A 27577-nucleotide genomic window follows, 5' to 3' on the forward strand; every position below is an offset into this window, starting at 1 on the left:
TAATGCCACTTACCTGACCAGCATTGAGCTTAAGGAAGGTAAAATATGCACTACAAGACAATTTGTACAGGCTGAAGATTCTATCCACAACTTTCCTCCACACTTTTATAACTCCTTCAGTTGCACTTTCATCGAGCTCAGAAAGCCATGGGCAGCTTGACAGTAACTGCCGCCAGATTACATCGACCATGTCATCTTCCTCATTATCTTCATTCTCTGTTATCTGAAGTGTTATATCCTCATCCTAGAGAAAAATTGGACATAAAATGGTGATTTTTTTTTTTAAAAAGTAAGGTAGTCATAAAAAGACATATCCCACAGTATTACTGCTGCATTCACTCAGTCCACGTCAATAGGCTTCTTTGTATTTACTAATGAATGCAATGAAGGATTTAAGCAAAGACTGAGTTGTTTGAACTTTAAATACTTCTAAATTACAAGATTCTGACCGAAGAGTAAATATACTGTATTTGTAAAGTTTAAAGCTAACTGGATAGTGAATATGAACAAGTCTTCCTTTCTCATACTGCATACATACCTAGCACCTGCTTTGGCAGAGACTTATAGATGCCACTGTTTAGGGAAGAACTCACTCATCAGAATTTAGCCTGACAAATGAAATCCAGGATTCTAAAGACTACAACTGAATATGCAATAGAATTCAAGAACTGATGTCTTGGGTCAGAGAGGGAGGGAATACTAGTCATTGGTCTTCACTCTGGCTATTTTGAGAATCACCAACACACAGCATAAGCACCATGTAGAATCTCTAGGGGTAAATTCTAGGGGTTTAACAGCTCCCAATCTAGGGTAAAGAACGAGATCCCACCTCCACCCCCCATTTCCAGTGCTGGGCTTTGAACCTAGAGCTTCACACATGCTAAGTATACCCCTCTACCACTGAGCTGCACCAACCTCAGAATCTAATTTCTGATCATAAGAGTAATTAAGAGATGTAATTTATATAAAATGAACTTCACCTAGTTTTCAAAGGCCCCTAAGGAAATAACTAGATTTCTCAAGAAACTATGTTCTTAGGAAAAAATAAAAACTATTTTTTTTCCCTAGTTGTGGGGTCTGAACTCTGCGACTGGGCACTATCACTCAGCTCTTCAACTCAAGGCTAGTGCTCTACCACTTGAGCCATAGTGCCACTTCCGACCTCAAGCATGCAAGGTAAGCACTCTACCTCTAAGCCACCTTCCCAGCCCAAAACCATTTTTTTTATCTTAAAACTCCAAAGTTTATATTTGCAATGGTAACTGCCTCATTCAATAAAGTAGTACAGACAACCAATGAGTGGAATGGCAACCTTGCCACCACCGAACACCAACACAGATGTGTCTTCCTTGCCTGAATTCCTGCTGGTCGACACACAGCCTGTCCAAGAATACCATATATTCTCTCTCTCTCTTCTTCAGTTACAGAATCTGGAAGCAGATTTTGAACTTCTGATTTTTCTCTAGGCAACAGACGAACACCTTCTCCCTGACTGTAAAAATAAACAAATCATCAAATATTTCAGCTACTTCAGTATCATCAAATTATTAGACATTCTAATAATGCATTGAATTCCACATTGAACTCTACGTACCTGGCATTGTCAACCACCTTCCTGCCCCACCGATAAGCCCAACTAGCCAATGCTGCCCAGGATTTGGCAACTTCAGGTGCCTGTACTGATGACAGATGATATAACTGTCCCAAAATGAAGTCAGGTTCTCCAACTCCAATATGCACTGTCATGATGGGGGGTGAGGTGAGGAGGAATGAAAGAATTCACAGCATTACATACAGAAATTTCTGACATTCCCATCAAAATTCTAGGTCTTTGTTATCTGCGAGCAATCAGTAATTTCCATAATTTGATTAACTTTCAAATTTAGATAGTGCTTTTCTAAAATTTTAGTATGTTAAAATCAGTAACTTGGCATTTTCCAAGTAATGCTTGGTTCAGCAGTTGTAGAACACATCTCTTATAACAATAAACTTTAGCAACAGTTCAGTTTTTTAAAATGTTGGAGTATGTCTCACATTCTACATTTGAATGGACATTTCTTCGTGACTAGGTTATTTTAAACATTTTTGGCAAAAATAATGAACAAGTGCTGAATATACTATATTATTCATTAAGTCTCATTAAGCAGAAATCTTTATTTTCTAGAGAAAGAAAGTACCTTCCACAGTGCATTTGCCAAGATTTACAATAAATGTAAAACGTGTTCTTTTATGAGTGTCAAGACCTGATAGCACATGTTAGAATTATAAGACCAATCTAAGTCAGTCAAATCTTATGTTTTAGTACAACAAAATAATTGGTACATGCTTCTCATGTTTCAGGAAAGAATTATCCCCACAGTATACAAACAAGAAATCCAAAATTTCTTGGACTGTGGATCCAGCTCAGAACCCACTTTCATACTACGAGGTGATCCTGCATCAATTCCTACCAGGAGGAGGAGGAGAAGGGGAGAAGGAGGCCAAGAAGAAAAAAGAGGAAGAAGAGGAGGAAGAGGAAGAAAAAGAAAGAAGAGAAAGAGGAGCAGGAGGAAAAGGAAGAGGAGAAAAAAGAGGAGGAGGAAGAATTTTGACTGAAAAACCTGTCAGTTTTTGTTCAGTAGTGCCAGTGTTAGAAGTCAAGTGCTAATCATTCATACTGTACTCCTAACTGCTCAGGAAGCTGAGACTGGAGACCTAAAGGATCATGATTCAAAGCTAGTCTGGACAACAAAGTCCTTAAAATTCCATCTCCAAATAACTAGCCAAAAGCTGGGCTGGAAGCATGGCTCAAGTGGGAGAGTACCAGGTAAGAGGTGGGGGTGGTGGGAAGGTGTACATATGCATAGACACACACAAGCACGCACATCACCCTGAGGATTAAGAAACCTGTACTTCAATACTCAAGGCCAACACAGGCTATGCTATATCGTCACTGAGATATGAGAGGCAGGACCTTACTTCCAACAGAAACCTCTCTAAGTCATAAAAGCAGCCTGGATCTGGAAAAGTTAAATGTGGTATCAAATCCTAAAGAAACGTATGTTACTTCCAGGCAATATAGTACACATTTCAGTCACATTGTTTTCCATGGCCAGCATTACATTATAAATTTCAGCCTTACAAATTAGTATTTTTCAAGAAAGGAAAAGAACAAATGCTACCTGTCGACTCACTCTCGATCCGAGGATACTCTTCCTCAATCGTGTTGACAGTGGGAAGCTCTATTAAAGTGAGTATGTTTTTCGATAGAGTAGAAAGACCTGAGGTGTTCTGCTGCTGTTGTGCTCTGTAGACCTGCTTCAGCTGTCCAGATATCTCTTTCCATTCAGCCTGGATCCATTTAGCTAGCGTCAGAATTGATTTAGCAACTGCATATTCAGCTTTGGCAGACTTGCAGAAAGACAGAGCACAAGAACTCAACATCTCCATTGCATGAGTTGATTGGCCTGAACCCAGCAAACAAAAAAGACAATTTACCCTTAAAAGCAAATATAATTATTTCACAGCAATACAATGTTTTGCTCTAAAAAAAAAAGTTAATCCAGTAATAATCAGTAATTTCTGGAAATAGTTCTTAGTTGTATACTGTGATAATTAGCATATATTAATTAAAATTAGCATATATTAGATATTTACTTCCTTTTAAAAGCACTGAATTACATGTCAGTCACAAAACAACTCAGGAATTAAACCTTCTGCAGCAACTGAAAATTCTCAATTTTTCTAAGTCATACAGATTTTTACTATACTGTATATTTTACTAACCTGCTGTATACAACAGTTTGGTTTTTTCAATATCAAGTTCAGGCCCCCATTTTTCATCTACTTGGCCTTGAGTTGAGAGTTTTTTAAAATGCTGGACTAAGTCCTGGGCAGTGGTCGTCTTTCCCAGTTGAACTTTACTGCACTGTGCCAGCAGTCTTGTTGCAAGCGACACATTCCCCCGTTTTCTAGCAAACTTGGCTGCTGTCAGGCCTAACTCCATGAGATGGCTTCTAATTGGGACTGTTTGCTCTGGAAAAAGAAAACGTTTCATGAGTCCCCAATTCCACTTCGTTAACTCACTGCAAAGACAGGAGCAAGTATTGGAAAAATAAGATCTACAACATTCACTATACAAATGATATGGAAAATACAGATAAGACTATGAGATACAACTACACCCACTCTCAGTGATTAAAAAACTTAATAAAAGACTAGGATTACTAAGACCAACAATAGCAAAGGTTTAGAAAAACTGAAACTTTCATAAGACACAAAATAATACAAACGTAATACTACCTTTTTTTTTTTTTTTTTTGGGGGGGGGGGGTCATGGGGTTTAAACTCTGGGCCTGGGTGCTGTCCCTGAGTTCTACAGTTCAAGGCGAGCGCTCTACCACTTGAGCCACAGTGCCACTTCCAGTTTCCTAGTGCTTTATTGGAGATAAGAGTCTCACAAGTTTCTTGGGCCGGCTCGCTTTGAATTGCGATCCTCAGATCTCAGCCTAATGAGTAGCTAGAATTACAGGCATGAGCCACCAGTGCCCGGCCACCACTTTAACTTTTTAGGTTTTCGTTTTGCAGTAGTGAAGTTTGAACTCAGACCCTGTAGGCTAGGCAAGTACTCTACCAGCTAGTTTTGCTTCATCTACTTTTCAGATGCTGTCCTGTGATTTGTCAGAGGCTAGTCTCCAACAACCCTATACTTGGGATTACAAGCTTAAACCTCCAATCAACCTGTTTGTTGAGATGGAGTCATAGTAACTTTTTGCCTGGCTTGGCCTTGAACTTTGGTCTTTCAGATCTGTACCTCCCAAGTACCTGGGATACAGACATAGGCTTCTACAAACAATCACTTTAGAGGAAAGTGGCAAACTATTAACAAAGTTAAGCCATGTGACCTAACAATCTGTCTCCTAGGATTTATTTAAAAAAAAAACACAACCCAAAGACTTGCATATCAACATTTATTGCAGCTTCACTTAACTGCCCAATGAGAAAAACACAATAAAAACATTCATCAGAGAAGGAAGAGTTGAATGGTAGTATACAACAAAAAGACCAGCCTTACTGATAGCTTTAACATAAGTGAACCTGAAAAGTAAGCTAAGCAAGAGAAGGTGGACAGAGACCAGATAGCTGTATGATCCCACCACACTTTACACTTGTAATTTATGTATCAATACAGTTACTTTGAAGAACAAAACATTTTACCTTTGATTTTCTCCAACAACTGATTCTGGTACATGGTGTACCTCAATGCCTGCATCCAGGGCCTCACATCATGCTGCTTGCAGGAGCGCAAAGCCTCACTGTACAGTGGAATGAGACAGTCCTGACAGAGGAAACAGACCCTGTGTAACATGCTCCCCTCAGGTCTGCAGCCACACTGCTAGTATAAGCAGGCCCAAGTATAGAAGGGCAGCTTCAGATTGATTCATTTTCCTATCCCCCTCCACCTTGTCATTATTACAAGAGACAAATACACTCCAAAAGATAGCCTGCTTTGCAACATAACTTTGGAATATTAAATCTAACTTACCAATATACTTACCAAGAAAGTAAATACATTTTTATTTTAATAATGCATTTTACAAAAAAAAACAGTGCATTTACTAAATTTAAATATTATGCCTAAATATCTTTACACATGCTAATCCTTTACATAAAAAAAGAAAAACAACGTTAATGCGACAATTAGTCATCCTTGAAATGTTCTTAGATTCTTCCATCTGCCCCACACACATCTCAAATGAAAATCTGCCTACAGATAGGTTATTCAGTGACTTGTTCAACCATAAATGCGATTTTAAAAACTGAAAGAATAAGGTCTTGGGTTCTAGGCCAATTACTTACCATCCCTAAGATATGCTTACAAAACACATTTGTACTTACCTCTGTTGAAAGTCGATTAGCAACTGTGTTCTCCAAAGCAGAAGAGCAATATAGCTGTAAGGTACTCAGGACCGGCAAGGACTGGGAAACTGTTAGTGTAGACAATCTCAGTGGTCCAATAGCTATGCGAGAGGTTTGCTTCAAGTACTTTACCACATTTCTGAAAGAAATATTTACCCCAATTAATGAGATTGCTCAACTACAAAGTACTGAATGTACAAGGGAAAGGGACAAGCCTGCTCCACATTAAAAGGATCTAAGTCAGACATTTGCTCTGAAGGATTTTTTATACTGTTTAGTTTTTATCTCAGTCTGTTTTGACAAGTGGCAATCATAATGACTTCTACAACTATCAAGCCTATCAGTAGTAGTGATTCAGCAACTGCCTCTTCCCAAGTGCTCCTACTTCTGTATGTGTGTATAAATTTACCATACATAATGCAAATTTTACTCCCTGAACACTGAACTTACTAACAAGATGCCAGTGGCTCACACTTATAATCCTAGCTACTTAGAAGGCTGAGATCTGAGGACTGAGGTTCAAAACCAGCTGGGACAGAAAAATCTGTAAGACTCAAATCTCCAATAACTTCTTTTTGAAAAAGAAGAGGAGCTGTGGTTCAAATAGTTGAGCATAGACTTCAATGAAAAAGCCAAGAAGAGTGCAAGAGGCCCTAAGTTCAAACCCCAGTACCAGTACCAAAAAATAAAAATAAGACTGAACTTACTCAGTTATAGACTGCCACTTCTGATCCTGTTCTATGTGGTTTAAAGCAGTTGCCAAACAAACAGAACTTCTCAACAACTGAACTTCAATGGACTTCTGAAGTTCCCTTGGATCCGGACTTAACATATTAGGAAGTAGTTTTTTCATATCTAAAAAAGTTAAGTTTCATTACATAATTTTCTTTTGATGTTCAAGAAAGAATTTATCTTGGCAATACTTAAACAATGATCAATAAATATCTTTCATTTGTAAATTCAGGTCACTAAACCCTGTAAATAAAGATATTTGGTAGATAGCTAAACACCATTATCACATATAAAATTTCTCTTTGAGGGCTGGGAATGTGGCTTAATGTGCTTATCTAGCATTCATGAAGCCCTGGGTTCTATTCTTCTACTGTAGAGTGCTAGCCTTGAGGCAAAATTAGCTCAGGGACAGTACTCAGGACAGTGCTCCCGAGTTCAAACCTCAGGACTGGCCAAAAAAAAAAGAAAGAGGACAGAGGAGGAGAAAGGAGGAGGAGGAGGAAGGAGGAGGAGGAGGAGGAGAAAGGAGGAGGAGGAGGAGGAGGAGGAGGAGGAGGAGAAAGAGGAAGGAGGAAGAGGAAGAGGAAGAGGAAGAAAAAGAGGAAGAGGAGGAAGAAGGAGGAAGAAAAAGAGGAAGAGGAGGAAGAAGGAGGAAGAGAAAGGAGGAAGAGGAAGAGAAAGATGAAGAGGAGGAGGAGGAGGAGGAGGAGGAAGAGGAAGGAGGAGGAAGAGGAAGAGGAGGAGGAGGAGAAGGAGGTGGTGAAGGAGGAGGAGCAGGAGGAAGAGGTAGAGGAGAAGAAACCAGGAATAGAGATGTGGCTCCAAGTGGTAGAGTGCTAGGTTTCTGCAAGTCAGGGTCAGCGCCCAGGCCCCAAGTTCAAGCCCCACAACTAGAAAAAAAAATTCCTCTTGTGTTCCTAAAAATCATTTGATTTTAAAGGCTCAAAAATCAATAAGCTACCTACAATTTAAAAAGACAAATCTTGATCAATGTTGGCAAATCTTACTAGATCTTCAAAATCAAGGCAAACAAACAGAATACTTCTATTCCTACATACTATAACATTTTACAAAATGTGTGATCATAATTAGTGAGCCAAATCAAGGAAAATATTTAACTGAAATGCTGCTTTATACTTTTCCAAATAAAATGTCTTCTTTAAAAATCTCAAAGTAGCCTTTTCCTAGTTTACTTAATTTTAAGAAAATTTTCATTTCCCAAATCATATGTTACTAGACAACCTAAATTTATGGCTTCCCGTGGGATTCTGCATACTTCCCCCAAAGAAATGTATACCAACTTCCAATTTTTCTAGTAAAATATACTAGAAAGTCGTCCACTGAACAAGCTGACTTTGGCCAGCCGTAGTGGTGCAAACCTGTAATGTCAGCACTAGTTAAGGAGTCAGGAGTTCAGTGAGTATGAGGTCAGTTTGGGCAACACAGACCATGTCTTAAAAACAAAACAACAAAAAACAAACCACACACACACACACACACTCTCTCTCTCTCTCTCTCTCTCTCTCTCTCTCTCTCTCTCTTTAAAATTATTTTCTCAAATACCTATTTTTTCTTTTGATCCTCCAGCAAGAAGATTAATGTTTTCTCCTGGTAACAATTCTAGTTGCTCAGTGCATTCAACAAATTCTCCAGACTCAAAACTACTTAGCGACCTGTAATTAAAATATTGGTCAGTTTGTGTTCTATCCTCTCTAGCCTAAGAAACCATTCAATGAAAGAACTCCACAGTTTGAGAAATGGCTTTCAGGTCTGCCATCACTTTTATTTTGAAGGTGTGACTACCAATTAGCACTAAAACTACAGCAGGAGACAGGGATATCACAGCTATTAGGCATTTATCTGTGCCTACTCACCTCTCCTCCCACCCCCAATCTCCCTCAACACACTGCCCCATACCCCTCACCCTCCCATGCTGCAGCCTGCTGGCCAGGTGGCCTTCAGCACATGGTTATAGTGGGAAGGTGGGAGACCTCCAAAGCAACATCAACACCTTTCCCCCCTTCTTCATCACCCCACCTGAGTCTAAACCCCTCTTTCATTGCTCCCATGCCTCCTCATTGAGGCCATTTCCTCCTCTTGAGAAATAGTTTTTCTACTATCCTGATTTACCTGAAGAGGAATGAACCTCTGAAACTTCAAGAGCCACACAGCCCCAGTGGGAGGCGGAGAGGCCTCACTCTCCTAGCCAAGGCTAGGCCCTTTCTCCTACAGCTGTCCCAAAGCAAAAACTTCATTTCTCCATCTCACCTATCCCTTCCTTTAACACTTAGCCTGAAACTAACACATTCAGATGAGGGCAATTTTCAGGGGCTTCTTGCTGGGTGGGCTGTGATGAATTAGCCATCTTTGTAAGGGTCTTGGTTCCTTTCAAGTAGCAGGTTCCCTGTGTCTCCATTGTGCAATGAAACACTTTGAGCTGAAGACTGCCTGTATATAGGCCCAAGGTTCAATTTCCTCCCCTACCTCCAGTCTACCACATATACCCCACACTGCCTGTGCCCAATCTACTTTTCAGGTTACAGTAAAGGCCAAGCCTACTTAAATCCTTCTATCAATCAGTGTTCTTTCACCCTCTGGGAATGTGTTGTATTGGTGCATCCCACTGCCAGGAGTGTGGTGCATGGAAAATGAAACAGCACAATGAAAGGCTAGCATACTAAGGCTAAGGACCTTTCCCTTCCTGATCATGACTGGATACAGTGAGTACTCAATTCTGACTCATTTATACAATTAACAAATGTGCTATACATTTAATTTATGGATGGCTGTAAGCACTGTCCTTGTTCGGTTTTATTTTATAGTCATACCTAATTTAGAAACAAAAACTGTCACATGGAATACTTTTTACAGCAGAGATAACATTTTCTTCCATCTTTTCCCCCCATTGAATGAGTCTATCTTCTCATCTCTAGTGTCTCCTCTCTGTATAGTCATTTTTATAATAGTGTTATTAAAACACAATCTTTCTATATAAACAGATAAAACATTTCCTCCATTGAGGAAGACATTACAGTTAGGGGAAATCTATTTTGCTGGAGTACTAATTACTTGATGTAGTTGAAGTCGGCCTTCAGGTTGAGGGAAGTGCTGCTAGTGCTCTTCTTCAGGTCGTGCACGGCACTCTGCCACTCCTGCACAGCAGCCCAATCAGCAATGGATACGTAGCACTCACATGCCTTGTTTCCTAAGTAATTAATGACCTCAGGGGAAGACTCTGTTGGTTTGGACAGCACAGTTTTTCTGGATTCACCTGAATGAAAATATTTTGTAAAATGAGAACACAATGACCCCAAGTGGATCCACTATTGTAAATATTTCAGAGCTAAGAAACCTGAAACCATACAAGAAGGTCACTGTCACAAAACAGTTTAATATAACCCTTGCACTGTTTCCTGTAAACAACAACTACTCACCGTTCAGAGAATGCTTGGGGCTGGCACTGTTGCGCCCTGCATTGGCCAGAGTGAGAACAGATTTGTCAAAGCTGGAGATGCAGCAATCAACCCCCGTCATGGCACATAAGTGCTCCTGGTACTCCACAGAAGCCTTTTCAAACCTTAAGTCCAAATGGAAGACATTTTTTATTTTAAATATGAATTATCTCCTTTCCAACAACTTAGTGGTAAACAAATGGATTACTCACGGGGCATAAACAAGAGTAAATTGTGTGTGGGGTGAGAGCATGGGAACTGACAAATTAGATCTTTTCCTTAAAAATGAAAATTAATTCAAGAGTTTAAGTATAACTGAACATGGGTGGTACATACCTATAATCCCAGACCACCTGCTCAAAATACAGCAAGACCCTAGCCCAGCCAAAAGTTAGTGAGACTCTATCTCAAAAACAAACTGAACTAGAAAATAAACCTGTCATACCAGATACTCAGGAGGCAGAGGCAGGAGGACTGCAGTAAGAGATCAGCAGGGCTATGAGATCTTATCTGAAAAACTAAAGAGAACAAAAACGAAAACAGCCAGGCACTGGTAGCTCACATCTGTAATCCTAGCTACTCAGGAGTTGAGAATCATGGTTCAAAGCCAGCCTGGGCAGGAAATCTATGAGACTCTTATCTCCCATAAACCATCAGAAAACCAGAAGTGGTGCTGTGGCTCAAGTGGTAGAGCACTTGCCTTGCCTTGAGCTGAAGAGCTGAGGGACAGTGCCCAGGCCCAGAGTTCAAGCCCCAGGACCCACAAAAAAAAAAGGGGGGAAGGGGGGAGGGGGGGCGGAGGGAGGATGGGAAAGAATGGGAAGGGGAAACAAAGGAGGAGGCTACAATGCTTGATAAGAAATGTACTCATTATCTTGCCCATGTAATTGTAACCCCTCTGTACAGTATTTTCACAATAAAAAAAAAAGAAGACAGGAAATGGAGTATTGTTTGTATTGTTTACCTAAGTGCGAGGCCCTGTACCCTTTACTAGGCCCCCTAAAATTCAAAAACAATAGACAACTAATGAATCTATAAACAGCATGAAGGTAAAGACACAGAATAAAAAGGATATCTCTCACACTCACACACACACACACACACACCTCTGAAGGTTACTTGTGTTTTAGATAGGCCTCACCCATCTTACTCACCTAATAAACCACTGTCTAAGGAGTTCAAAAGATTTAAAAGCAATTGAGGAAACACCTCAAAAAGCAATTGAAGAAATTGACTCTTAACACCTTTGTGTGCATGGAAAACAGAAAAATCTTAACTTTTTCTGCTTTTAACAGAAAACTATTTAAACAACAAAAAAGAACTAGAAAGGCCTACCAATAATAGAAGATTAAATTATAAGCAGCTATTTCTATGGTATATGTTCTGAATGAGTTTGAATGGAAAGTTCATTAAGAGTAATGAGCAAACACTCCAACAATATGTAGTAAATTGTGTTAGGATCTGATATGGAGGCATCTCAACTAAGGATCAAGTTCATTCATTCATTTGAGGAGGCTAAGGTTTGAACTCAGGGACTCTTGGCTTACTAGGCTAGTATGCTACTGCTGAGTCATGCCTCCAGCCTTTTTTTGTACTGATCATTTTGACAAAAGGTGTTGCTCTATGTAGTTGTGCTTCTGGACCTCAAGACTGAGGTCCTATTTTATGCTCCTGGCTGTAGCTAGAATGACATAGCATTTTGCCAAGCTTCTTCATTAAGATGCAATCTTTCAAAATTTTTTGCCTGGGATGGCCTAGAGCTGCAATCCTCCCAATCTCAGCCTTCCCTACAGTTAGGATTACAGGCACAGCCACTATACCTGGCTCAAAAGCATATATAGAACTGACAGCTTATTTGCCAATACAATTTTTCATTAACTCCTAAGAAAGTCACTGAAATATCAACCCTAATTAAACAATATACTAAACATGCCTCCTAGTGATTATACCAACTTTGCTGAACTCAAACACACTGCTTTAACACTGAACATTTTAGCAGCAATACAAAGGGTCTATCATCCACTTCTTTTCTTCAACCTTACCTCCCTTCAGCCTGCTGGGCCACTGAGTTAATCCAGAGAAGGTTTTTACCAACAACAGAAGATGACCACACAGCAATTCCCTGTATAGCCTCAGGACAATGAAGCTCACACAATGCCTCCACCACCATCATGATGGTTACTTCCAATTCATTCCCCTGAAAATAGCAGTTGAAGAAGTTAGTCACATACCTCAACCTCATAAAAATTTGCAAGTACTGACCACAATCTGTGGCTATTTAACATCAAATGAAATTATTTTCAGATTTTTAACATAGAAATCATTGTGTAAAAGGGTGGTACATGCATGCATACATGGAAATATGAATTTTAACATCATTCTTTAGAATGACTAACTTCATGCTTTGATATTGGCTTGAACAAACATTTCGTATACTTTACATAATTTCACTTATTATTATAAACCCCCACTTAAAAGCCAGGAATTATTCAAGCTCTTTTCCAAACATTATAAAACAATTCTTCCACAAATTTTCAACCATCATCCAGAAAGTTCAAGCCCATTCGAAATGCAAGTAGATACATGTTCTATATAGAAAACAAATAAGTGACCTGAGTTTCATAAAATATTAGATCAAAACCTTTTGAAGATGAACTGATTTTATTTTATCCATTGATCACATAACATAAAAAACTTAAACCAAAGCTCCTCTTACAGATATAAAAACAATTATTTTGGGTAAGTGTGTACTCAGGCGGAGCATGTGTTAAACCCTGGGTTCAATCTCTAGCACAATAAATAAAATTAAATGATCCGAAATACATCATCCTTACCTGAGATGGATTATTTGTCTTCATTTCTGTAAGCAAGTCAAAGCCATGTCTTACTGTCACAGCAGGCTGGCCTGCCAATAATCCAACCCTCATGATAGAGAGGCGGATCCGAGTTAGCCAGTCCTGACAAGTTTGGCGATTAGTGTAGAAGAAAGTCCTAATGACCTTTAGAAAAAGGGGAAAGACAAGCTCAGGACTGGTTCAAAGTTTTAAATTTAAAGTATCAAACCCACAACTAACCCTAATGACTTGGGCTCTGCATGTACTTCCAGGATTAACAGAAGTCCTTACAAAGCATTACTACCCCACTGAAACCAACCTTGGGAGGTGATGTCAGTGCATTGGCACACCCCTCATATGCATTATACATTAATTTCTCCAGGTTCTCCAGATACTGCAGAAGAAGAACAAGTCTAAGCTGGTTGCTGCCATGGCCTTCATCATTATCTGCAGTTGTCCACTGACTCACATCTTGATCAGGGTTTAATGTGTGAGCTGCCAGACTTCTAATGATCCCTAGAAGCAGAGACAACATTGTAAATTAAAGTAAAAGTTTAAAGATCCTACAAGTGGGGGCTGGGAAGGTGGCTCAGTGGTAGAGCGCTTGCCTTGCATGCATGAGGCCCTGGGTTCGATTCCTCAGCACCACATAAGCAAAAAGAAAAAAGCCAGAAGTGGCGCTGTGGCTCAAGTGGTAGAGTGCTAGCCTTGAGCTAAAGAGCTCAGGGACAGCGCCCAGGCCCAGAGTTCAGGCCCCATAACCGACAAAAAAAAAAAAAAATCCTACAAGTATATTAAGTTATTTCACAAATCAACACTTACCAACTATCTTGTTTCTCTATCCTATTTCACAAATAACACTATCTTGTTTCTCTACTGATTATTTTAAAAAAAAAAAATTCTAACATGACTGAGCTCGCATTTTATGAGAAAAGGAGTTTTTGTGTGTTTACTGGTACTAGCACTTAAACCTAGAATCTGGAGGTTGTCCCTTCGCTTTTTCATTCAAAGCTGTCATTCTTATCACTTGAGCCACAACTTGTTGCTGGTTAACTAGAGGTAAGAATCTCATGGAGGGCTGGGAAGGTGGCTCAGTGGTAGAGCGCATGCCTTGCATGCCAGAGGCCCTGGGTTCGATTCCTCAGCACCACATAAGCAAAAAAAAAAAAGAAAGAAAAAAGCCGGAAGTGGCGCTGTGGCTCAAGTGGTAGAGCGCTAGCCTTGAGCTGAAGAGCTGAGGGACAGTGCCCAGGCCCAGAGTTCAGGCCCCATGACCGGACCCAAAAAAAAAAAAAAAAAAAAAAAGAATCTCATGGACTCTCCTGCTTGGGCTGGCTTCAAACTGCAATCCTCAGATCTCAGCCTCCTGAGTATCTAAGATTACTGAGTATCCAGGATTACAGGCAGAGCCCAGAGGTATCCAGCAAGAAAAAGAAAAAGGTTTTTTGTTTTTTTGAAGTTTGTTTTGTCAATCATGGGGCTTGAACTCTAGGCCTGGGTGCTGTTTAGCTCTTCAGCTCAAGGCTAGCACTCTACCACTCGAGCAACAGCGCCACTTCCAGCTTTTTTTTCTCCTTATGTGGTGCTGAGGAGTCGAACCCAGGGCCTCATGCATGCAAGGCGAGCACTCTACCACTCTAGCCACCTTCCCAGCCCCTGAAAAGGTGTTTTTTTCCATTAAAATTCCCTAAGTAGCCAGGAGCTGGTGGCTCATGCCTATAACCCTAGCTACTTAGGAAGCTGAGATCTGAGGATTGTGGTTAAAAGTCAGCCCAGGCAGGAAAATCCATGAAACTCTTATCTCCAATTAACCACCAGAAAACCAGAATGGTGCTATGGTTCAAAGTAGTATAGTGCTAGCCTTGAGCAAAAGAGCTCAGGGACAATGCCCAGGCTCTGAGTTCAAGCCCCACAACTGACCCCTGACCCCCAAAAAGCAAAAAAAAAATCCTTAAATTTTACCCAAAGTCTGACAACCATGTGTCTAATGTATTTATTCTATGAAACCTTATTCTATTAAATGTATTTGAAAATTATTTATAAAAGATCACAGAAAAATACATACTTTCCGAATCTTTGTTTTAACAAAGAAATTCATTATTTCTGAGTGAAAAAAGTTGTGGTCATTGTTTGCATGATGTGGTTGAAGAAGGCTGAGGAGGGGATTTACCTTCGATGGTCTGGAAGGTATCTTGAGCTCTGCCCAGTGGGGTTCTCAACTTAGAAAGGACTGTGAACTGAGCTGCTTCCCAAATAGCCCACTGCCAAAGAACAGCATCTGTCTTGAGGAGATTGCGGGGAATTGTTGATTGCTCACGCTTATCCAGTCTCTGGCAGCTATAGAACAATCTCTCTAACCAATTGTCCTTCCTGGGAAAAGTAGTTTACATTTAACAGACAATGACAACTCCATTTCAATGATGTAAAACAACTGCAGGGAGAACAGGAGTAAGAACTACAATTTTTCCTCCTCAAAGATAAAACCTATAAAATTAAGAAATACTGCTTCTCCACTTAGTATTTTGAGAACTTTTTATAGTTAAGGCATGTTAGGGAATGTTATAGATGGCTAAATTAGGTAAATGGCTAATTAATCTCCATTCACTCTAAGCATCTCCACAGTATCCTCCTCCCCAGTCTCTCCCCAAAGCAATGCTGCTGATAAATCAGTTCACTGCCAAGTATAGCCTGACAAGGAAGTGCACAGCCCATTTCTGTTTCTACCAATGCCAGCATCAAAACAAGGTTCTCACAAAAGACCTAAAATGCCCCAGCATTACTTTCTATTCTCCTGTTCTGGTCATTCTTTCCCCCAAACCAGATGTAAGGTCAAGATATTCTTCAAATTCTTTTTCCCAATACAACAACCAAAGAAACCTCTTACCCTGTTCTATGAGAGTTCCCATACAAGATGAAACTGATGACATCAGAGAAATCCTGAGGGTGGAAGGTGTTACTAGGTGCTTTACTCATGTGGCTTCGGAGTGCTAAAGAAATTTCTTGTATTTCTGTGTGATTGTTATTGCTGTAGACAGAAAACAATCATTATTTTACAAATATTAAATGTAGCTAAAAGTTAGCACACATTAAATGTAGTTAAATGTACTTAAAAGTAAGTTATTTTATTAACTAAATTAGAAGTAAAACCATAAAACTGGGACTTTAAAATAGTCTATTATACAATTTCATCAATTCAGGCTCTTAGAGCTCCCAAATCAACTAAATTAGAAACAATGAGATTATAGTTTAAGTAAGTGAATGACTAAGAAATAGTCTGGCACTATATAGATTAATTTATACTGATTATTGTAAGCTTACAAAGTTCATAAAAATCTTACTATGTTTTTCTAGATCTACTCTAAAATTTGATCCTTTGACAACCTCTTCAATCTCTGAGACATACACACTAGATAGATAGATTAATGCACCACTATGGTAAATTTGTCTTAGGCTAAACTTATTAGGTAGTAAAAACACAGTGCTCCAGCAGGGCATAATGGTATACTCTCATAATCCCTCCATGTGGGAGGCAGAGGCTGGAGGTTGGAAAGTTCAAGGCCACATGTGATGCATAATGAGAAAAAACAAATAACAATGTACACACACACAAACCCACAATATCTGTATACCTTAAGACCACATCTAAAGGAATTGACTTCAACAGCTTTCCAAAGGCTTGCCGGATTCGAGTTCCACTATGAACCAGTTGAACACGACAAACATCAACACACCTATGAAAAATGAAATGAAAAAATTAGGTGTGGTAACATCCCCACGTCATCAGGAGCAGAGTGAACCGTCTCTAGTCCATACCTCTGTAGCAGATCGTCCGGCAAGGAAGAGGACAGAGCGTGCAGACTGCTGCATGCTTGCAGACAGATACTCACATCTTCAACAAGAGCTATTAAAAATTAAAAGTCACTTTCAGCTGTGGCAATTTGTCATGGTGTTATGAACCCACTCTTCCTCTCAAGACAAGGAGTAGCTACTATGTAATGTGCCCTGCTCCTGCTTGGTACCCACGCTGGTAGGAACACGTGGGAAATACTAACTCAGTACAGCTCAGTGAAGTAAGCTAGCTTTTCACACAAACCTGTTTTCAGGGAAAAGTTTAACATGTAGACTGTATTTACCATCATGTGAGTTTAAGTATGGGATAGTCACTAAGAAAAACTTAAATAAAAAATAACACTGACTGTTATCTATCACTAAAATAGGGTTACACATCTTCAGATCAGGAAAAGAGCTGAAGTAACTGTCCTCTTCTGTTTACCAAATACTCCTTTTCTAAGGGTTGATGAACAAAAATTAAAATATCAGTCTTACTGTTGGCTAAAAGGCCTTTGGAAAACTTATGAAAAGATGGAAGAGAGAATAAAGGTGCATATGTTTCGGATTTCTTCATTAAAACAGCCACTTCCAAAGCCCAAGTCATCAACAGTTTCCTGAAACACAAAATGAACAGCTGACTCAACAATAAAAAGCAAAAACAAAACTTCAAAATTATTTTCTTCTTACATCAAGTTTCTTATGATTTTTTTCAAGCATCTCAAGTAATGAAACTGAAGTTGAAATTACTTTGTCAAACTGGTATCATGCCTTTTAAGAAAAGCTCCTACTGACCATGATTGTAACAAACAATACAAAATTGGGTAACCACCAAATTGAAGAAACTGCTCTATCCCACGCCTGTAAACCACACTGAATATTCTCAAACTAGTAAGAGAATTAACGAGTTCATATTATTTAACACTGCTTGGGTACCTTGTGTCCTGATTAAGGTTATCCTTTTTCAGAAGTATTCCCAGAAGATTTAATATAATTGAGAAATGTTTCTTTGTAGCTGTAGTCACAGTACTAATCACAGCGCCATCGAACAAAGATGGGGACGAAGAACTAAGACTACTAGATATAAAGTGATCATGCCTGCAAGACAAGAGTAAGAATTATCTTCTCATTTTTAGTTCAAGAGTACCCAGTTCAATAAAGACAGTATCTTTGTTTTCACTTTCTTCCAGAGGGCTGGTAAGCACAGTACCTGGTACAATGAGAATACAAGGTGTAGAGCACCGCATACTGAATGGCCGGGAAGTGAACAGCCAGGTCACCATGCACAATCATCAGGTTCTTACTCAAAAGTGCAAAGACGGTTGGGGAGAGAGCCCACATCTAACAACGTACAAAAGAAAACGTATTTATGACTCCTCCAAAAGGCACACAAGCATACAAAGAGTTTATCATTCACACTAAGGTTGGCATGTTTTGTTTTTTTTTTTGGTGATACTGGAGCATAGCATTTGCTAGGCAAATGGCCTAACACTTGAGACACGTCCTGGGGGCCCTTTTTGCTTTACTTTGAGGATAGGGTCTCATGTTTTTGTCCAGGTTGGTTTGGATTTTAAACTTTCTATTTTCCCTTCCTGCACTACTGAGATATAGTGTCATGAACTGTTTGCTAACTGACCTAAAATCATAATCTTCCTAAGCAGCTAGGTCCTGTCTGAATATTTTTTAATATGACAGACCAAATTTGGAAATAACCTGGGGTCTTCAGTAAACACTTTTTTTTTGAGGACAGTAAGTGTTAGGCATTATTGGCTATATATAACACATGTGGGGTAATATGGCAACTCCTCAACAATGCCACTGAAGTGGGAAAAGTTATAGCCAAAACAGAAAGGAGAGTGGCTGTCTGCCAATATGACTTTCTTTAAACAGGAGCAAGTGCAGACAGTCACACTTCTAAATGCATCCCAAAGGATTGATTAAACTGTACATTCTAAGTAGAAATAGTACAGCATATGAATTATATATATATATACAGGTGGTCCATGGGCCAATCTAAGCAAAGTCCATTGTACCCTTTGGTATAGTTTTTTTGTTTTTGTTTTGTTTTGTTTTTTGGTTGGTCGTGGGGCTTGAACTGTGGGCTTGGGCACTGTCCCTGCACTCTTCAGCTCAAGGCGAGCGCTCTACCGCTTGAGCCACAGCGCCACTTCTGTACCCTTTGGTATAGTATCTCACATTTTCTCAATTTCTAATACATTACAAATGGCCAGGGGCCCTGTCCTATGAGAAAAGTAAGTGTATTGTATCACTCACTCTACACTTTTTCTACACTTTCCTTTTTCTTTTGAAAATACTGAGCACTGAAAACTGACAATGGGCCTCAAACTTGCCAGGCAAATACTCATCACTTTAGCCACCCCTCCAGTTCCTTTGCTTTTAGTCTATTTTTTGGATAGGATCTCACACTTGGTCCAAAATACTCTTAAGACTATAATTCCCCTACCTTTGACTTCTGAGTACTGATTGCTACAGGTGTGAGCCACCAGCCTTTCCCCCTTCCTTTCTACTGCAAAGATACTGCTGATCCCACCTTTTCCCCAAGGTGCAAGACATTAATTTTCTCCATTTTTTGTAAACAATGTGAATTCCTTGAAAAATTTGAATAGATAAATAAAACAAGTCTACTGCAGCCTTCAAATATGAGGTTAAACTAGCAAATATCTTACATTTCTTAAAGGAAAAAAACAGCTTTTTCTTTTTTTGGCTAATACTGGAGCTTGAACTCTGGGCCTCGCACTATTGCTTAGCTTGGGGGGTGGGGAGGTCTTTCCTCTTTTCCTAAGAGAATATGAGCCAGGTGTGATAGCACCTGCTTGTAATCCTAGCACTCAGGAGATGAGTCAAAAACACTGTGAGTCCCACATCAGCTTCCTGGACTACTCAGTAAGACCCTATCTAGATGGAAAAATGTATGGGAGGGAAATATATATATAAATACAATTGTATCAGAAGAGAAGAAAAAAGTATGAGGAAGAAAGAGACTGTATTAAAGGAATGCTATTATCTTAAGTATGAAAAATACTGAAATTCTGCAAATTGCTAGATTTAACAGGAGTAATTCCTGAAAGGTATTTCCTAGCAAATAAATGTAAAATAGTTTATAAGCAAGGGAAAAACTTTAATCTGGTGGTACAAAAATATTCCCGCCAATTTTATACACATATGCACATCCTAAATATGTCCACTGCAGTAATTCTGTAGACCCTGGCATGATATCACATGAACTACACAGAAATGTACAAAACAGGGGACAGTCATTGTAAGTGAAGGCTCACCCCAATTAAAGAGTTCTTGGCATTTCCAATTGTCGTCAGTGCACTGAGGTCAAATATAACTATAAACTTTGCATTGTCTACATTAAATACGTGACTTTTGAAAGCTTCATGTTTTATTTCAGAACAGGCCTCAGGAAGTTGTAGACTATGTAGTAGGTTGTTTAGGGCACAAGTCATCTCTCCCAAAATTAATTTATAGGCAGTCTCCAGGACAGGAATATTCTTTAAGCTGAGCACTGCTTGATAAACAGCATGGGCTACAGCAACAACCTGAAAAAGATTAAATTACAGAAAGTGATAGTCAACAGAAAATAAATGTCCGAAGTGCATGGTGGCGGGGCGGGGGGGCAGGGGGATGAACTTAAGAACACCTAGCAATCACAATTAAAAAAAAAAAAAAAAAAAAAAAAAACCTTGGTAACACATGTGTACACACACACACACATATGTATGTATGTATATATACTCATATATATGTATTTTACTAAGGCTTTGTAAAGTATAAAGTTTTATTACAAATAAAGAGTACTCTAAAAGTTGCCCATATAAAAACCTGTAAGTGGTCCTTTATTCTTTTTTTTTTTTTGCAAATATCAAAACATGCAAATAGCAGATTAAGATTTGTTCTCTACCATCTATTTAGAAAAATTTATAGTGGGTTTGAGTAGGGGTAGGTTGAGAAACTATTTTTTAACTTACAGTAGACACATTGCTTCTGAATTTAAAACTTCACAAATAATTTGCCTTCTTTTTCTTTGGGGGAAGAGGGGGTAGTACTGGAGATTGCTAGGCAGCCTCTCTACAGTTTGGACTATGTTTCCAGCTACCTTTTCCATTGGTCATTCTCTTTCTTTTTGGCAGTACTGGGATTGGACTCAGCCTGGTGCTTACTAGGTTGGTCCTCTCCATTTGAGCTACTCCTCCAGCCCTGCTTTTTGCTACTGATTTTGGAGAAAAAGTCGAGCTAACTTTTCTGCTCAGGCTGGTCTTAAACTGTGATTTTCCAGATCTCAGCCTCCAGAGTTATCCCCTCATGTCTGTCTTCCAAGTAGCTAGACTTACCACTGCACCCAGCATACCTCTTTTATGTTTCTGAAAATTTGCTATGTATTAGTAAGAACAAAACAAATTCTGAGAAAAGTTATCAAATATTCTGAAAAATATCATCTGACACATCATCAAATATTCAGGATGATAATCATCCAGTATTAATTTGAAGCTATCATTAGTCACTATATTCTAGATCAAGTATTACTTAACTGTTTCATTTATGTAGCCTACTAGGCAACTAAGTCTCCAATTCTTCAATGATATCTGCTATCAAAAGTGATAATTAATGTATCACTTACCTCTTTTTCTTTATGATAACGTAAAAATAATAGTTTAGATGATGGTATAAATAGTTTTTCTACAAATGATGATGGTAGTTTTGTATTTATCTGCTCGACAATCTAAAAAGAATAGAAATTTTTTAATGAACTTATTCAAATCTAAAGAATATATTTAAGAACCTTAAAAGCATACTGCTAAGTGATTCCCACTATGCTACGTTCTAAATAAATAAACAATGGAGGCAATAAAAACATGAACGTTACCAAGGGATGCAGGGGAAATCACGAAGGGTGCATGGGTGAACACGAGGCATTCTTAGGACTCTATGAATGACACTACTAGTAAACAAGCAATTGTCACTAGACATTTGTCAAAACCCAGAAGATGAACACGGGTGACTCCTAAAGCAGGCTATGAACTTGCATTAGTAATAATAGATGAAGATTTGCTCAATAATTTTTACAAATGTACCACTTAAAGTAGGTTAGTAAGAAGAAACTTGGGTTGGAGGGTCATTTAACAAGTCTCCGATTTCCTATTCATTTCTTCTGTCAACCTAAAAACTACATTAAAAATAAAGCCTATTAATTTAGAAAGAGCAAGGTAGATATCTAAGCTATATTTTAAAGCCCTCACAATGCAGTATTAAAAGGTTTAAAAACCTACATAAAATACATACATTTCACACTTACATGCTGGTACTTTTTTTACATTACAAAGTGAGTTGTGTAAGCTTAGCAGAAATGTTTGGCACAATGGGAATTTTCTTTAAACAATACAATTGGAAATGAAGGGACATGAAGGAGGCAAAGTCAGCAGCAGCCAAGATGAAACCAGATGGCCCATGAGTTTCTAATTATAGAAGCTGGTACTTAGCATGCAGAGACTCATTACAGTGTCCTATTTTGCATTGCTTTACAGTGTCCATAACCAGGGAGGAGTTACTTACAGTTGAGAAATTAAAGGATAAAAGGCCATAAACCAAGTTTTATACAGGAAATAAAAAAAAGGTCCTTCAAAATAGCTCTCATAATACTTAGCAGAATGCTAGACAAATTTTGGAATAAAAAAAGAGGGCTGGGAAGGTGGCTCAGTGGTAGAGCGTTTGCCTTGCATGCCTAAGGCCCTGGGTTCGATTCCTCAGCACCATGTAAGCAAAAAGAAAAAAGCCGGAAGTGGCGTTGTGGCTCAAGAGGTAGAGCACTAGCCTTGAACTGAAGAGCTGAGGGACAGCGCCCAGGCCCTGAGTTCAGACCCCATAAACGGACCCCCCCCACAAAAAAAAGAAATAAATTTAAAAAGAGAGAGAGAGAGAGAGAGAGAGAGAGTGTTGAAGCCACACACCAGTAGCTCAAGACTGTAATCCTTACTCAGGAAACTGAGAATCACAGTGTGAAAGCAGCCCAGGCAGGAAAGCACATGAAATTCACATCTCCAATAACCAAAACAAAAAGCTGGAAGTAGAGCTATGGCTCAAGTGGTAGAGCACTGGCCTTCCCCAGAAAGCACTCAGACCCAAAGTTTAAGCCCCAGAATGGGGGAACACACACACACACAGACACACAGACAGACAGACAGACAGACAGACAGACAGACAGACAGACACACACACACACACACACACACACACACACACACACACACAAAGAAGAGTGAAAGTTGCACTGAAATCAGCAGAAAATAAAAGTAAATTGTTACTAGAACAAATGCAAACTAGACTGATCAATGCACTAAAAAAAATAATTAAAAAAAAAAATCCAAACCAAGCCCTAATTTCTTATCTAAATAAAGGCCTAAATAAATCCACATGTCAAAAAGGAACAAAAGCATAATTCACATACCAATGTGAGTAAATTCAAGACTGAGATGATATAATCAGTACCACAAGTCTGGCAATTCTCCAGCTGGTCTAATCCATATGTAATGACCATATCACAATGTATACTCATGCTAGGATCCAAGCTGCCGAGCAAAACACCAACACACTCATTAGCAGCTGTCAACACAGCCTCAGAAAAAAATACTTGGTTTGCAGCCGTCACACATCTCATTACTCTGTACAGAACCTGCAAATGAGGAAAACAAAGCAGCTTTTTAAAAAAATTCACATGATTCCACATGGCAAGAAAACATTCTATATAATGCATCTTCAATAGAAAATGAACAACCTGCCTTGCCATAGTAGTTTTAGGTTTTTTTTGTTTTTTTAGATGAAGTCTCACTGTATTGCCCAGGCTGGCCTGAAATTTGCAATCCTCCAGCCTCAAGCTTTTGAGTATGTACTACCATGCCTATAGCCAGTAACCTGTTAGGTTTTAATTCTCAGTAGCTGAAAAATAAGGTTATCCTTAGTACAATATGGAAAAAGAATCAATCATGGCTAAAAAATTCCCAAGTATTTTTGTGACAGGAAATAGAATTTGCCATCTTCTATTCCCTTTATGCCTACATGCCTACTTCCTCTCTCACCAAAGTCACTAAAGGGTTGAAGCTCAAAATCTCTGTAATCATGAAATAGACCAGAACGTAAAATGATTACACTATTAGCTACATGCTACCTGAAGATCAGCTCTTGGGCTTCTGACAATCAAGTCTATTAAACCTAAACACCCAAGTCACCTTAAGCTAAGGTTAGGTTCATAAATCAATTAACATGCTAGACAAGTTTCTATTCCCAATCCCTGCTAAGCTCTTACAGAAGATAAGCATTTCTAGGCTTGCTATATAATATCTACTAAAATTTATTTTTAAAAGTTTCTTTCAAATCACACATATATACATACAAAACTCAAATAGCCAATACTTACATATAAATTATTTATATTAAGAAAATACAAACTGTTGCTGCAAAGTATTTCTGTAAGTCAATAGACCTATATTTAAGACCTTCACAAAGTAACAGACTTAACTATCCTAAAATATAATTCTGTTCCTTTCCCTTTATTTCATAGGGTGAGTTAACTGCCTTTATTTCAACTCTGACAAGCTTTTAAAAGTCACTTTTTTTTTTTTTTTGGCCAGTTCTGGAGCTTGAACTCAGGGTCTGGGTACTATCCTTGAGCCTCTCTGTGCTCAAAGTTAGCACTTTACCACTTGAGCCACAGCACCACTTCTGGCTTTTGCTGTTTAGATGGCACTAAGGAATAGATCCCAGAGCTTCATGCATGCTAGGCAAGCACTCTACCACTAAGCCACTCCCAGCCAAAAAAGTAGTGAAAAGGAAACAAAAATACTAAACCATTTTGATCAAATTTAAAATAGTAACATTATCTAGCAGTATGTTCCACAGAACCAATCCCAGGGCTTCATGAATGCTAGGCAAGCACTCTACCACTAAGCCACATTCCCGGCCAAAAAAGTAGTAAAAAGGAAACAAAAAATACTAAGCCATTTTGACCTTTTTTTTTTTTTTTTTTTTTTGGGGGGGGGGGGGGGGGAGGTCCGGTCATGGGGCCTGAGCTCTGGGCCTGGGCGCTGACCCTCAGCTCTTCAGCTCAAGGCTAGTGCTCTACCACTTGAGCCACAGCGCCACTTCCAGTTTTTTTCTTTTTGCTTATGTGGTGCTAAGGAATTGAACCCAGGGCCTCAGGAATGCAAGGCAAGCGCTCTACCACTGAGCCACCTTCCCAGCCCCATTTTGATCAAATTTAAAATAGTAACATGAAAGTTTGTCTTTAGGATGTATCTGTTAGAATATGCAATTAACTCACCAAGAATTACATTTATTAACAAATATCCTACTTTATCTAGCAGTATGTTCCACAGAAGCAAATACACCTAGAAGCTAGCATTATATCAGAACAGTAAAATTGTAATAATCTAGATTAAGCCTTCTAGAACTACATACATGCCTTTCTGTTCTTAGGGAAACATAGTAGAGCCTGTGCTCATTTTTCCTGTGAAAGGGAAACACACACTGCTGGGACAGAATGCAGCTAATATTTTGGGCCACTGAATGAAGTACACTTCTGCTTACAATGGGTCTCAGATTAGTGTATACTTTAAATTGGTGTGTCTGTATGTTATCTGAAAATCCTATATCAAAAACTTGTAGACTGGGCACCGGTGGCTCACACCTGTAATCCCAGCTACTCAAGAGGCAGAGATCTGAGGATCATGGTTCAAAGCCAGCCAGAGCAGAAAAAGCCCGGGAGACTCTTATCTCCATAAACTATTTAGAAAAGGCCAGAAGTGGTATTGTGGCTACAATGGTAGAGTGCTAGCCTTGGACACAAAAAGGCTTAGGGACAGCACCTAAACCCTGAGTTCAAGCCCCAGGGCTTGCAAAGTACAAACAAACAAACAAAAACAAAACTGTAAAGATATGACAGGGGATGGAACCCAGGAACTCATACTATGAGCCAAATCCCTGCCCCACCAAAAATAATAGACTTCTCTACCATGTGTTAAACTTAAAATGCTGATATATTTAAAAGTAGAAACAATAGGGGCTGGGAAGGTGGCTCAGTGGTAGAGCACTTGTCTTGCATGCCTGAGGCTCTGGGTTCAATTCCTCAGCACCACATAAGCAAAAAGAAAAAAAGCCGGAAGTGGCACTGTGGCTCAAGTGGTAGAGCGCTAGCCTTGAGCTGAAGAGCTGAGGGACAGCGTCCAGGCCCCATGATGGGACCCCAAAAAAAAAAAAGTAGAAACAATATTTTAAAATTTACATTTAAAAAGAAGTAAGTGGATCTGTGAAGGCTCTAAGAGAAAATTCCATAGAAATTTTTTAAAATTCAGTGGTCACTTTTTCCCAGCAAAGGAATGGTAGGAAGAAGCTAGAGTAGAGTCAGCAGGTTTCCCTGCTTTTCTAGCCAAGATACAGATATGCTACACACATGAAAGGCTAAGAGCACAGCTCATTAGGCACAAGAGGAATTACAGTACATAACAATTCCGCTTCTGAGTGACACTTCAAACTCCTAAAGACACTTACATCTGTTACATATGCCTCAGTAATTGGAGGACCCCGAATTGGGCTGAAGCGCTCCCCGATGCTCCTCACCACAGTACTGAACACCCGGAGGAGTGCTGCAAGCTTTGGTAAAGACACTGATGGAGGAGGAACATCTTCATCCACTGATTCCCCAGAGGCCACATGGCTGAGGTCCTAGATGTGAATTCACAGCATTCTTATTCAAGCAGTACTTTTTTATGCAGTATGTACCACCACACCCAGTAACCTTCTCGTTTTTTAGTCAATTAAGTTTAGAACACAATCTTGTAAATCAAAGAGAATTTTAAACTAGAAGAGAGTAATACATATGACTCCAAATATCAAAACAGGTCTTATCTATTTAAAAAAGCCCACATGAAACACACAGATTTAGAAAATGATCTCCTGCAGAGACAGTGTTGGAGAAAAATCTATTCTACTATGTATCCTGTAAGTATATAAAGATATAACCCAGAAATTTTCCCACTCCTAAACTGGTTTTATACTAAACTCTCATTCTAATATCCCTTGAGCTACTAAGTAAAAAATAAGTACTCTGTGCCACTATTAGGCATTTAAAAGGCAAAAGTTGAGGTTAAAAAAATCATAAATATCTACTCCACAGACTTTTAATCCAGTGAAGACAAAAGATACACTCAAAAGAAAAGATTAGTAAAATGAGACATTAGAGGTATTATAGGGACCAGGAACAGGGCTCAAGTGTAGAAAGCCTGATTATTAGGCAAGGTTCTGAGTTCAAAACACAATACTGTCAGGAAAAAAAAAGAGAGAGAAGTATTATGCATCTGCAGACAACAATAAGCTATGATTAAAGCCAAATGTCTTTGAATGGGCAGGTTCAGAAAGGGAGCTGCAGAGTGAAGTAGGTGACAAGATACCACATGGGGAAGCAAGAAAAAAGTAAGAAAGTAGAATGGCTCCTTGCTTTCCCTGACAAAACCAAACAGAGCAGCACAACTAAATACAGTTAACAATGAAGGGATGAAGAAAATAGAAAGCTCAATTTGGAGGGAACTTTCAACACTACAAAGACAGACACAGACAAGAGATGGCTGAAGCCTCGGTTGGCAGTGAGGCCAGGAAAGCCCAGAGGCTTCATCAGTGCCCTGCGCACTGCCACACAACTCAGGTACCGCTACATAAAGTTGGACGAAGCCAAAGCTTGTCCTCCAGAGCGTGATGTGAGACACCACCATTATATCCACTCAACATCAACTTAACTTACTTTAAAGGTATCTGGGAACAAAA

The 27577-nt window shown here is 39.2% G+C and overlaps 1 protein-coding gene across 4 annotated transcripts in view; it reads right to left on the reverse strand.

The window, feature by feature from the left end:
• Positions 1-27577, reverse strand: part of Smg1 (SMG1 nonsense mediated mRNA decay associated PI3K related kinase) — a 94613-nt gene that overhangs the window by 34108 nt on the left and 32928 nt on the right. For all 4 annotated transcript variants that reach the window (XM_042671393.1, XM_042671392.1, XM_042671395.1 and 1 more), the window contains 25 exons: positions 26309-26482; positions 23214-23438; positions 21390-21491; positions 20041-20310; positions 17955-18085; positions 17681-17842; positions 17243-17361; positions 16730-16817; positions 16546-16647; positions 15801-15941; positions 15087-15286; positions 13236-13432; positions 12917-13081; positions 12125-12279; positions 10065-10207; positions 9700-9901; positions 8194-8303; positions 6606-6753; positions 5878-6037; positions 5197-5317; positions 3766-4014; positions 3162-3446; positions 1595-1739; positions 1354-1492; positions 14-244 (listed from right to left, as the gene is read on the reverse strand). In XM_042671393.1, the coding sequence (XP_042527327.1) occupies positions 14-244; positions 1354-1492; positions 1595-1739; positions 3162-3446; positions 3766-4014; positions 5197-5317; positions 5878-6037; positions 6606-6753; positions 8194-8303; positions 9700-9901; positions 10065-10207; positions 12125-12279; positions 12917-13081; positions 13236-13432; positions 15087-15286; positions 15801-15941; positions 16546-16647; positions 16730-16817; positions 17243-17361; positions 17681-17842; positions 17955-18085; positions 20041-20310; positions 21390-21491; positions 23214-23438; positions 26309-26482 (4164 nt within the window). The remainder of the gene's footprint in view (positions 1-13; positions 245-1353; positions 1493-1594; positions 1740-3161; positions 3447-3765; positions 4015-5196; positions 5318-5877; positions 6038-6605; positions 6754-8193; positions 8304-9699; positions 9902-10064; positions 10208-12124; positions 12280-12916; positions 13082-13235; positions 13433-15086; positions 15287-15800; positions 15942-16545; positions 16648-16729; positions 16818-17242; positions 17362-17680; positions 17843-17954; positions 18086-20040; positions 20311-21389; positions 21492-23213; positions 23439-26308; positions 26483-27577) is intronic.

Source organism: Dipodomys spectabilis, unplaced genomic scaffold, assembly GCF_019054845.1.
Source record: "Dipodomys spectabilis isolate Male_0828 unplaced genomic scaffold, ASM1905484v1 ptg000618l, whole genome shotgun sequence".
Classification (NCBI taxonomy): domain Eukaryota; kingdom Metazoa; phylum Chordata; class Mammalia; order Rodentia; family Heteromyidae; genus Dipodomys; species Dipodomys spectabilis.